This window comes from Hyperolius riggenbachi, chromosome 2, assembly GCF_040937935.1.
Source record: "Hyperolius riggenbachi isolate aHypRig1 chromosome 2, aHypRig1.pri, whole genome shotgun sequence".
In the NCBI taxonomy this organism is placed as follows: domain Eukaryota; kingdom Metazoa; phylum Chordata; class Amphibia; order Anura; family Hyperoliidae; genus Hyperolius; species Hyperolius riggenbachi.
This window is the reverse complement of record NC_090647.1, coordinates 240051975-240065539: the sequence shown is the minus strand read 5'-3', so window position 1 is coordinate 240065539 and position 13565 is coordinate 240051975. Positions and strand designations below refer to the sequence as shown.

At 43.1% G+C, this 13565-nt stretch overlaps 1 protein-coding gene across 1 annotated transcript in view; it reads right to left on the bottom strand.

Moving 5' to 3' along the window:
- Window positions 1-13565, bottom strand: part of EGFL6 (EGF like domain multiple 6) — a 106730-nt gene that overhangs the window by 12758 nt on the left and 80407 nt on the right. The window contains exon 9 of the mRNA XM_068265311.1: window positions 3090-3170. Coding sequence (XP_068121412.1) covers window positions 3090-3170 — 81 coding nt within the window. The remainder of the gene's footprint in view (window positions 1-3089; window positions 3171-13565) is intronic.

The following is a 13565-nucleotide window of genomic DNA, read 5'->3' as shown; positions in this document are numbered from 1 at the left end:
AGAAATGGTTATTTTCAGTGCAATTTAAAAGTAATGACTGTGTAGCTGGTCAGGAAACAAGTGCAGTAGTATTAAGTCAGGTCATTCTGTAGAAATACAAGAAACTATGAGGCAGTATAAAATGAAGAAAGGATCATTTTAATGTGATAAATCTCAATAAAAGATGACATGCAGGTTCTTTGAGAGTCCTGCATAAACATTTAGTAGTTTCCTAGGTGTAAAGTTAACACCCACTAATTATGGCCTGATCTGGCTAGTGATTAGTCACTCCATGTTTGGGCAGTAATGATCGATGTACTAATTTGCCCACAGTCTTGATAAGATTTATGAAGAAATCTGGTCAAGAATCGATGCTGAATGCAGATCTATGTAATCACTGGTCCCCTGTTGCTCCTACCCCGGTCCCCAACCATTCATTTTATATGTATTTTTTTGGCTGATGATGGAAATCACTCATAGCTGTATCAATTGGACTTGCTGGAGTCAAATGATCACTGGCAGGTGCATGGATCAGTCAGAAAGCCAACCCCATATATGGTCACATTTATGTCTATTCTCATTTTATGTAGAAAGTCTTTCACCCATGTCATCAATCTAATTTACTCAACTTCCTCTCTGTCCAAATCCTCCATTGCTAGTTAATTGCTGACCCATTTGCCTAACCTATTGCATGCTATGTTCCCCACCTCTTACAATGTAAGTTCGATTAGGCAGGGCCTGTTTGCTTTTCTGTATCATAGTTTACAACCTTGCCCTACCAGTAGGGATGCTCATTCGGATTCCGCGGAAATGCAATTTCCGAAATTCTGATCGGAAAGTACATTTCCGCAACAGAATGGGGAAATCGGTAATGCAAGTGCGGTAGGCGGATTTCCGCCGCAAATCGCGGAAATTTCTGCCGAATTTAACATCGATTTTCTCAAAAACTATAAAGTCTTTTTGAAAACTTTTTTTTTGCATCTTGTTCACAACATTCAGTGGTGTTTCTAGGACTTACAGGGGCTTTGCTATTAACTGCTAAAGTCGGCTGATTTTTACTGTAATGTAAAATGCAGAAAATCTGCATTTGCCTATTTTCTGCATTTTACATTACAGTAAAAATCAGCCGACTTTAGCGGTTAATAGCAAAGCCACCATAAGTCCTAGAAACACCAGGTGAGGGTTTATTAAACAGAATCTTGTGAACAAGATGCAAAAAAAGTTTTCAAAAAGACATTATAGTTTTTGAGAAAATCGATGTTAAAGGTGGGCGGAATTTCCACGATTTCCGGCGGAAATTCCGCATTGGAATGCGGAAATTGGTAGCGGAATCGGTAATTGGCAATGGCGGAATGCGGATTTTCCACGGAATCGGAAATTGGCATTTCCGACCATCCCTACCTACCAGTGACAAAGAGAACAGACTAGTCCATCTCCTCAAGTGTGGATTCACAGTGTTCTAAGGGTGGCAGTAACTACTGACAGACAGGATTGACCAGTATGGCAATTAAGCTTTCAAGATCAAAGAGCAGACAGATGAGAAGAATCTAAGTAACCAACAGAACCAACAGAGAGGCAAGCAAAATATTTACAGGAACAAGCAGGAACTAGCCACTAGTACAGTGCGTTGTGAAGACTTAAACCTGAACTGACCATTCAGCTGACAACACAGGAACACTTGACTATTGCTTGTATGTGTAGTGTTTACAGTTTTACTTCTCAACAACTCAATACAAGTGGGTGTCTTGATTGGGTACCCATGCACTTTGGAAAAGGTGTCTTGAGAGTGAATTGTAAATGTGTCTTCTGCACTCTCTGATGTCTGCATGAGCATTCCCATTTTCTGCACCAATCAAAACAGTGATAAACCAGCCAGTCATGCATGTACGTTTACTGTTTGGATGCATGCACACTATTGGCCCAAATAATTATGAACAACCCAGGCAATCAGCAAAAATCATCTGTCTGCACAGGGCCTTAGCTAGAAAACCACCGCTATTACACACAGTGATTGCAGAAGGGAGAAGATGAACATCCCATCTTTTGAGAAAAGTATGCAGCTCCAGTGAACAGGAAGTGGCTATATCTCCTGATTAGCAGGCATTTCGCACATTGTTTTCAGCCATGGAGATCTCGGCATTCTGGTGTCTTATGCCGTGCATACACGGCTCGTTTATTGTGCCGGATCGAGCCAGCGACTCGATGCCAGAGCATTCCCGCTCGTCCGCATGTGCGCGCGGATTGATTGCCGCTCGGCCCCGCCGGCGCTTCGTTATCACCGCTCGATTCCCTGCCATTGTCCGCCGGCGGGAATCGAGCGGACGCGGGTCGAGCGGCATGATCGGGCAAGCTGAATATTATCAGCTGGCCGGTTCAGCTGGTCGATACATGGTACAGAAACGTACCGTGTATCCCCAGCATGATCGAGCGGTGATAAGGAAGCGCCGGCGGGGACGAGCGGCGCTTGTCTGTGCCGGCGAGCGGGGATGCACCGCTGGCTCGATCCGACGCAATAAGCGAGCCGTGTATGCACGGCATAAGAGACATTTTTTTTTCTGTATAAAAGGTTTCCTGAGCAATGCTGAATAATATACAATACTTTAAAGTACATGCTGTGACAAAAATATCCACTTTTACCTAGAGCAGAGACAAAAGTAAAGGAATGTTTTAGCACATTATTATAGTGTTTTTGTGTGGGTAAATAGTTCATGTTAATGAAAAGTCATTAAAGAGGCACTGTAGTGACATGTAGTAGAATGCAGTAAATTAATCAGAATGTCTTTTATGGTAATTTTCCTGGTTTTAGTATCAGAAAAACTTTGTGTCTATATAATGCTTTATTACACTGTTTAACTATGCAGAATGCTCCTCCCAGAGCATTCTGGGAGACACAAAATTATTTTCAATGGAATTCTAAGAGAAAAACATTTTGCAGAGCTGCGCCTGACAGAACTAAAGATGTTGCCACCTGTGGTAAATCTCAGAATGTAAATGAGGGTGAGGAAAGATTTTCCAATGGTCAAACACGGACTAAATATTCATATATAAACGAGTATTGTAACAAAAAGAGGGGGGGGGGGGTAAATGACATTTCATTCATGACAACTTACCATCTGATTTTTGTGATGGGATCTTTGCTCCCTGTGCGCTCACAGCGGCCTCATCTCTCACCCTCTCTTTAAGATGTAGAGCTAAATAGAAAGAAAGTCAAATTGATAGTCACATTTTGTAAATATCTTTATTCAGTATTTATATAGTGCTGACATCTTCTGCAGCGCTTTACAGAGTATATACAACATTGTTTTGTCACTAACTTTTTGTACAGTGTATAATGCAAGGGATAATATACACATAATTCCTAGCACTATAGATAATTCCCAAATAAAAGATACTTTGAAATACAATTATAGGGTACAAGATATGAAAACAGTTGTGTACCTCTAAATTTGTATCAGGATGTAAGTTGCTGATTATACTGTTGTGCTTTCGTGGCTGGTGCATGTGTGTATGTTATTCTTTTCCAGTTATTCAAGTTAACCGCTTGCCGTCCACTCCACGCCGATTGGCGTGAACATGGCCGTAGCCCCAGGACAACTCAATGGCAATTGCCGTGAATTCCTGGGGCAGGGTTTTGCAGGAGATTGCAGGCACCGATGCACACGCATCTCCGCTTGAATGACGGGGCGGAGCTCCATCATCAGTCTCCGAGCGGAGATCGCCACTGGGGCAGGGTTTTGCAGGAGACTGCTAGATGGCGAAACCACCGTCTATTTACACTGTACAGCGCTGTGATCTATGGCAGCGCTGTACTGGGGACAGTCATGTGACACGGCTGTCCCCCTGGGAGGCTCAGCAGCGATCGGCTGTCATAGACTGATGCCTATGACAGCTGATCGTGGTGATTGGCTGGCGGGGGTTGGGTAGAAAAAAAACTAGTCACATTTATTAGTAAAAAAAAAAACCAAATAAAAAAATAAACAAACAGGGCGGCAGGGATCAGACCCCACCAACAGAAAGCTCTGTTGGTGAGCAGAAAAGGGGGGGATCACTTGTGTGCTGAGTTGTGCGGCCTTGCAGCAAGCCCTTAAAGCTGCAGTGGCCTTAATTGTAAAAAAAATAGCCTGATCACTAGGAGGGTGTAAGCCTACGGTCCTCAAGTGGTTAAATAAAATGTATTTTCAACTGTCAAGTTTGTGATTCCCGAATTATTTGAGAGCAAATAACCAATAATACACATAGGGTCTGATTAAAGCTAATTACACACATGTGATAATTGTTGCCTGTTGAAGACTGGGAAACAATCCCTTGGGCAACAATTTGGGGGCCTGTGTTGTACAGACACATCGCTAGCCTGAATGCAAGCAATGCGGTCTGTTGTTGCTGTTGTGGTGGAGAAGGAATGGGAGGCGGATGGGCGGAATTCTTTATATACTTTTCATTCACCATGCAAAGTAGGTGGCCAGGAATGTGGAGCACATGAACATGGGGGCCTCTTTTAGTATCCCCACCCCCTCACAGGTGCCACAGATGGTGAAGAGCACCTTATCCTTGTCAGTGGGTCAAGGGCGATTAGCTGAGAGGTGCTACCCCATTTTGCAAGTGTTCCCTCACAATGTTTAAAGCTACAGTGGCTGAATAGTGTATTTTTTAAGGGCTCTGCCTCAGACACATGAGACCTGGGTTCACCTATTCAGTAAGGAGTTTCTTGGTCAAGTCTCCATAACACTGCTACTGCCTACTGAGTGTGCTCTTGTGGTTGCCTCGCAATCGCTTTTGAGTCCAGGAGGAGAAAGGCGCTATACAAATGCTGGAATTATTATTATTACATGGGTTGGTTGTGGCCAGATGGCAATGCCCCCAGCTTGTTCTGACTTCCTAGCTACCCATCATATATAATGACTAAAAGGGGTTCTGTGTCCCTTTTTCAAAATGCAATTTAAATTAATAGATAAGTTCCTTTCAAAAGTACTAATCTTTTTTTCCCTGTCTCCTGTAGAAACAGCTGTGCTGTCTCTCTCCTGCTCCTTTCTAATTATTCGTCTAGTTAGACGAATATTGTGCTGCAGGAAGAGGCAGACAATACGCAGCTGTTCCTCCTTGCTATCTGCCTCTCCCTCAATCTGCTGCACATCATCTGATGAGTCATCCCCGACCTTTCTGCAAGCTCCAGACAGCAGGGAGATCTGCCTTGTGTGGCTTCAGCTCAGCTCATCTCTCAGCTCACAGCAGTACAGGGAGACTGTGTACTGACCCGGAAGCACTTTACATTGCAGCCATCTTGCCCAAAGGTTTAAAAATTATATTTTATTAATTAAGTTATTTATTGGCAGCGGGGAGCGGCGAAAATAGAAGAAATGAAGAGGGGAAATAATGGGGTAAACCGTAATATGTTTATTTTAATGTGCTGTAAATTCACCACAGATCTTCTTTAAAGAATTTGGTGGTGGTTGGGGGAGTGGGCACACTGTTTTGTTTTTACTCCATAAAGCACAATATTAATAAAGTAGCATCACTAACCATTAGCTAGTGACCACTGCAGCCACCGTCAGGAGCATAGCAATGGTGGAAAAAACATAGTGAATTCCTGATAACCTATCAGGACTCACGTAAGTAGCCTGTCTTGCTTAGTAAACCTGCTACTGGGACTTGTTCCCAGTTGTGGATTAACACAGCACTGTGGTGTCATGATAATAATTTTAAACCAGGGAGAACAAACTCTGGAGACCACTATGCCTTTCGACTTAGTCTTAAACAAGAGACAGACGTGAAATGCATAGTAGTCTGAATATCTGCAAAATCCATTAGCAGAATCATTTGCGGTTTTAAAGCAATAACGCCAAGAATCATGCAAAGGGATACTGAGAAGTGGACAGTGTTTTATTGAGTCATAAGCTAAATATGCTATAAATGATCCAAGTTATTAAAGTAAACTAGTCATGATATAAATAATGGGATTGCCACAGAAAGGTAGTAACATAACGTGGTGAAGCTTTTGTGTGGAAATGCTTCACTTGGTGAGCCCTAGCAAGGTAATTTATTGCTGTGCTTTGCTTAGCCAGGGACGTAATTATAGGGGGCAGCCACTGCAATAGCAGCTGTGGGTGGCCCCAAACTAGCAACATTCCCTTCCTCCAATACTAGGGACTATACTTCAGATCAAGTGTTTTTGTGGTACATGTCAAGGTGTGAAGATCATGATGGCCACAATTGTTTTATGATCCTTGTAAGATGTCCCCCCTCCACCCCTCCAGGTCCTGAAGAACACCAAGAGGAGGTAAAGGAAGGGGTGTGAACAATAGGGGGACCCCTTCAAATGTTTGCTGGAGGGCCCCCATGAATTCTAGTAATGCCTCTAGATAAAGTATAAGCATTAATGACTAATGTAATTTCCTGGCTACTGTACCACTGCAGAGGATGGAGCAAGGTCACCCAAGGGCATGGCTGGGCAAGGATACATCTAGACCATAGACATCTCTTTCTCAAAGTGCCTTAGGAAAGTATGTAAGAATCTGTTACAATATGCACAGTCTATTGTCTGTGGTCCAAAGTTAACTGCCAATTTCCGAACTGTTATTTTTAGACGGGTGATCTTTATTCCTTACCCTCATGTTTACATCCTTCTTAACAAGTTGTGATTGCAGAGGTCTCTGAACTTCTTTAAATGTTTTTACAGTGTCTGCACATAATAAACCATAGATGGAAAAAATACACTACTGTATATGTTACATCCATTCAGTTCATGGAAAACTCCTTTTTTTTCCAGACAGTTTGAAAAGTCTTATATTTTATGTGCAGTGAACATATAAGACATAAATACAGTGAGCCTCCACTGCTGGAAAGGCAGTCAGAGGTGTAAACTTTCATGTAGTATAGGACAGCAAGGAGATATATAACTTCACTGAAATAGGCTTTCATTTCTCGCATAGAAGGCTAAACTACTTTTGTTTCTTCAACATTTTGATTTATGAATTGCGGTGTAATCTTTATTACATTTATTTCAAAATGTTAATGAAACGTGACTAGGATAGAATCCTCTGCTAAATCATTTTCTTCTCCAGTAAATTTCAATGGCTTTAAATAGACTTTATTAGGATCCCCACATTAATTCAGTAGAAATTAAGGATGTGCAACCCAGGGCAACTAATAAGATATTAGCTTTTACTCTTTTTTTCTTTAAACCACGTATAGATTTAAATACGTTCTGTTATAAGAAAGACAACTTATATTTCACACTTTTTTGTTTTCTTTAGTACAGGGGCTTTTAGGTTCCTTTTAGTAGCTAACAAAAGTCTACTGTTTCTCATTCACCATGACTTAAACTGGGCACTCTATAGAACTAAAAGCTTCCTGTCAATTTTCAAAAAATAGCTCTTTGTAAAACAAAGCTCTTTATTAATATAAGAAAAAAATAGCATGTGGGTGCTGCATCTCAGTGACAGCCCGCAGTGACAGCCTGACTGTTTCAGGCAGTCAGCCTTTCATCAAGCTCACCGGGAGATGCCGCAGGAACGATGGGATGGACCAAGAACTGGGAAGGCTCTATGGTATGCAGAGCTTTTCCTCTACTTAGGTAAGTATCTAACCACTTTAGGTTCACTTTAACCACTTAACGACCGCCCACTGCACAGGGGCGACCGGAAAGTGGATCCCGCAAGGACCGCCGCATGCACAGCGGGGGCGGTCCTTTTACGGGCATGGGCGGAGCGATCGCGACATCCGTGACGTGATCCTCCGCCGGGGATCGATGGCTGGGGATTTAGCCTCCAGTCCGCCGGCCACTTAGCAGCGCCGGCGGGCGGAGGAATACAAATCTCCGCCAATCAATGCGTATAAGGCACTTTGTTAGGTATACAAAGTGCCTTATACATGCTTCCTCCTCGCCTCGTGGTCTCATTGCTCCAGAGATCACCAGCGAGGAGGAAGCAGAAGTGAGTATACACCACAAATTGTTTTTTTATTAAACAGCCCCCCCTGATCTCCCACCCCAGCCTTCAGACCCCCCCCCTGATCACCCCAGCAGACCCCTGCCAGCATACCCCCCCCCCACCTGTCGCTAACTATCAATGCTATCCCCTACATTAGGTCCCTAACTGCCTCCTAATCACCCCTGATCCCCCCTACCTTTAGATCACCCCCAGACCCCATCCCAGACTACCCCCCTGTATACTGTATACATCTGTATACAGCTAGCTTACCCCCTGATCCCCCTCTGATCCCCCTCTGATCACCTGTCTATCACTTGTCCATCACCCCTCAGCACCCCCACCCATCAGAGCAGACCCTAACTGCCCCGTGGGGGCAACCGATCACCTGCCCAGACCCTCGATTACCCTCAGACCCCCCTCCTGATTACATCCCCTGCGCATTGTTTACATCTGTCCTCCCCAGCAATCACTAACTGATCTTCGATCAGTAACCCCCTGTGTCTGCCTCTCAGCAGATCAGGACTCAGTCTGCCCTGTGCGGGCTCCTGATCAACCCCCCACCCCCTCAAATTGCTCTCAGACCCCCCCTAATCACCGTCCGGTGCATTGTATTTGACTGTGCTGTGATTGTATTCGATTGTGCTGCAATTGTATTCGATTGTGCTGCAATTGTATTTGATTGTCCCGTGATCTGCTTTGATTGTCCCGTGATTGTTTGATTGCCTCTGAGACCCCACTTCCCACCAACCCCCATACCACCACCACCACCCCCCCCACCCCCACCCCCCATCACCTTCTGAGTGCATCAGATTTGATTGTGCGGTGATTGGATTTGATTGTGCTGTAATTGTATTTGATTGTCCCGTGATCTGCTTCGATTGTCCCGTGATTGTTTGATTGCCTCTGAGACCCCACTTCCCACCACCCCCAACCCCACCCTCCCCCCCACCACCTCCAACCACCACCTTCCGAGTGCATCAGATTTGCTTGTGCTGTGATTGGATTCGATTGTGCTGTAATTGTATTTGATTGTCCCGTGATCGGCTTTGATTGTCCCGTGATTGTTTGATTGCCTCTGAGACCCCACTCGCAACCACCCCCAAACCCCCCCACCCCAGATCATCCCCCTGTTACTATCCTAGTGATTTAAAAACAGTGATCAGTGAAAACTGACACTTTTTTAGTATCACTAGTGTTAGCAGTTAGGCCAGTTAGCTAGGCCCCTTTGTTAGGGTCAGTTAGTGCCCAGCCCACTGCACTGCATTCACCGATTAGTCGCCGATTAACGCCATCACTGTCGCTAATCAGCATTGGTACTAAATAGTATCTAGTGATCATTCCTGATCGGACAGATCTATAGCAGTACATTAGGGTCACCTTAGTGTAGGCTCCACTAAAAACGCAGTGTTTACCCGATCAGGCCTGATCGTTCGCCCGCACTTGCGTTCAGCCGCCCCACTGTAGTGACAGATTTTTTTTTCTGATCACTGCAAAAACACTGTACACTAGCTGTGGCGCTGTAAAGATCAGTTTTGATTTTTTTTTTTTATCAAAACTCAGTGACCACAGCTTTCTACCTCTCAAATACTCCCTTTTGCTAGGTAGGTGCTCTTTTTTTCTGGGTAGTCTTGGAGGAAAACCCCATAAATTTAGCAGTCCACAATGGCAAGAAGGGGGATTTCCAATGAGGAGGTATACAGGTACATGGACCAGTCGGATGAGAGCGTTTGGGAGGACTCAGCCGACGAATCATCCGGGTCCGAATTTGAACCTGTGGAAAGCAGTGGTTCTCTGACCGTAAGTGATGACGAGGTTTTGGTCCCGGCTAGAGCCAGGTGTACCAGACCCCATGTCGTTAGACCGCAGGTGGCGCAGGATCCGCCTCAAGGGCAGCAGGGTGGTGCTAGCGCTGATGAGAGTTTTCTTGGTGAGGCAGGCACCAGCAGCGCAGCATCTCCTGGACTTAGTACCAGTACTTCCGTAGACCCTGGTGAAGTGGTGAGCGCCAGCATGGAAGTTGAAACTGGTACGGGTGCACGCAGGGTCGTAGCAATAGGGGGTGCAGAGGTAGCGACCGCATCGGGGCCCTTGGGCCACAGGGGCCCCGAAGGGCCCTCCCTTAATTACAATATTAGCTCTCTGTTGGTCCTGTGCTCATAATTATCACGTCTATAGATACTTTGAATAGTGGTAATCATTAACAAACTGTTCCCCATCCCCTTCTTGCACCTCTGACACTGTAGTTGCCATTGGCAGGTTTTGGTGCGCCGCATTAATTGTTATGTATACAGTGCTTGGGGGGCCCCATTGTAAAACTTGCATCGGGGCCCACAGCTCCTTAGCTACGCCACTGGTGGCACGTGCAGTAGTACCCCCGTCGCAGCCACCAAGAAGAAGACGGGCCTGTGAGGAGTAGTCTGGAAATCAAATGCCGCAAAATGACCTGTGAAATCCTAAAGGTACTCATTGGACTTTGGGCCCCTTAGCGAAGTTAGGGTGCAAAAAAGTGCCACACATGTGGTATCGCCGTACTCAGGAGAAGTAGTATAATGTGTTTTGGGGTGTATTTTTACACATACCCATGCTGAGTGGGAAAAAGATCTCTGTGTCATTTACAGAGATACAGAGAGGGGCATGGTGAGTCCGTGGCAGATTTCATTTTTTTTTGTCGCTTAAGTTAGAAGAAATGGAAACTTTTTTTTTTTGTCAAAAAGTGTCATTTTCCGCTAACTTGTGACAAAAAATAATATCTTCTATTAACTCACCATGCCTCTCAGTGAATACTTTGGGATGTCTTCTTTCCAAAATGGGGTCATTTGGGGGGTATTTATACTATCCTGGAATTCTAGCCCCTCATGAAACATGTCAGGTGGTCAAAAAAGTCAGAGATGCTTCAAAATGGGAAAATTCACTTTTTGCACCATAGTTTGTAAACGCTATAACTTTTACCCAAACCAATAAATATAGACTGAATGGGTTTTTTTTTATTAAAAACATGTTTGTCCACATTTTTCGTGCTGCATGTATACAGAAATTTTACTTTATTTGAAAAATGTCAGCACAGATAGTTAAGAAAATCATTTTTTTGACAAAATTCATGTCTTTTTTGATGAATATAATAAAAAGTAAAAATCGCAGCAGCAATCAAATAGCACCAAAAGAAAGCTTTATTAGTGACAAGAAAAGGAGCCAAAATTCATTTAGGTGGTAGGTTGTATGAGCGAGCAATAAACCGTGAAAGCTGCAGTGGTCTGAATGGAAAAAAAGGGTCTGGTCCTTAAGGGGGGTAAAGCCTACGGTCCTCAAGTAGTTAAATACATTTTAGCTGAATATTGTACTTTGAGGTCCAAGTTCAGGCTACTGTTTTTCATGCATTTATTTATAAATGCATTTTTAAAAAATTAAACATTTATCTTCTTTTTAATATTATTACAGTACTCCTATTTGCAGTATTAAGTGTCCAAATTTCAGATGTATGGATTTGCAGGTAATTATTTAACATCTCAGTAACAGAATGGAGCTTTGTCGCTCCACTGCCCCTGCTAGGACACCACAATTATGCCTCCTTGTGTTTCATATAGGGTACAGTGATGGAGCCACATATTGAGGGGTTGGTCTAGCTCTTTGCCTGTCTGAAGCCACTCCTCCCACCTGACAACCTATCATGTCTCATCTTCTCTAGATTCAAACCACTCAAACCACTCCTCCCACCTGACAGCCTATCATGTCTCATCTTCTTTAGATTCAAACCACTCAAACCACTCCTTCCTCCTGGCAGCCTATCATGTCTCATCTTCTCTAGATTCAAACCACTCCTCCCACCTGATAGCCTATCATGTCTCATCTTCTCTAGATTCAAACCACTCAAACCACTCCTCCCACCTGACAGCCTATCATGTCTCATCTTCTTTAGATTCAAACCACTCCTTCCTCCTGGCAGCCTATCATGTCTCATCTTCTCTAGATTCAAACCACTCCTCCCACCAGACAGCCTATCATGTCTCATCTTCTCTAGATTCAAATCACTGAAACCACTCCTCCCTCCTGACAGCCTATCAAGACTTAACTCCTCTGAACTCCTAGGACTATATTTAGCAATATGCACCTGTGTGATGATCTGTAAGGTAACACTTATTATAATAACAACAACAACAACAACAAATAACATTTGTAAAGCGCTTTTCTCCCGTAGGACTCAAAGCGCATAAGCATGGCTCAGACCAATATAGTACAGAAGAAGAATTTTATAAGTCCGGAAATGCCAGGCTAAACAGGTGGCTTTTCAGTCTGGATTTGAATAGCTCCAAGGATGGTGCTGTTTTTACTGGGTGTGGCAGGGAGTTCCAAAGAGTAGGTGCAGCATGACAGAAGGCTCTATCTCCAGATTTTTTGAGGTGCACTCTGGGAGTGACCAAGTTTATAGAACTTGCTGATCTGAGGTTGTGAGAGGTGTGGTGCAGTTTCAGCAAGTCCTTCATGTATCCAGGACTATTATAAGCACTTTAACCTGTACAAGGATGCATTGATACACACCTTGAGCCCTATCCAATTTATTTTTTCTCCTAAGTTTTCTCCAAGGTGATAATTTCACTTAATCAAATTCTTTTTAAGCCACCAGCAAGCATGACAATACTCAGAATAATTTTGACAGTACTTTTTCACCTACATTTTGGTACTTTTTGCAAAGAGCTGAAAAGTTTTTTTTAACAGAAGATAAAAAATTATCTCCTAGGAGGAAAAGTGAATTGAATTGGGCCAGTTATCTTGAACTTTTATTGGAATATATATAGCAGTATTTGTAAATGGAGTGACATGGCAGTGTCGACTTATTAAATAAAATATCCAGTAAGCAGAAATCTAGTAACAGAGAAAACAGTTTTTGAAGTCTGTATGAAGCATTCTGTATTACTAGTAAGACCAGGAGCCAATCAATGATCAACAATCACTGCCAAGATCCAAAATACGATAATGCATGCTGTAGCACGCTGTCACAATTTCATACAAAGCTTCTGTCTTGGTCATGACCCTTGTGAAAGAGATGAAAGTAGAATGAATGTTCATATCATCATCACTATCTTTCATTGTAGGAGCTTATAATACTGTTTACTTAATTTTTTTAGTGGTATATTTTTTGAATTGATAAAAGCTGTGACCAGTAACCCATTGCCTTAAGCAGATAATTCTGACTTCCTTGTTCACCTCAATCTAATAAATATAAACTTAAATGTCATACTCCACATGCCATTATTTGTAGCCTGAAGCAGTCTGCATTCCACGCCAAACTATTTCATGTGATTAGGTAGTAAAACTTCCTGAACACTGAATGTAACATCTCAATGCTGTAACTGCCTAAGACCTTGTTACTATGTAGAATCCACATCACATCAAGTAGCTACACAATGTGTTTTTAAGTGGACTTGAACTGTTGCACTTAAATAACCTTAAATTAAAATCAGCACTAAATACTTGGGCTTCTTTCATCTTATGTGTATTTTTTATTGTGTTGAAAGGGTGATGAGCAGAAGTCAGCATATGTCAAAGAAGATATATTATCTTCAAAGATTTTAAAAGGAGGTCAGATAAGATTAAGGAAAATAAAAATAGTAATGCTTCAGTAGTTTCTGAATTACACATCTGCATCAAACAAGACAAACAAGAGTC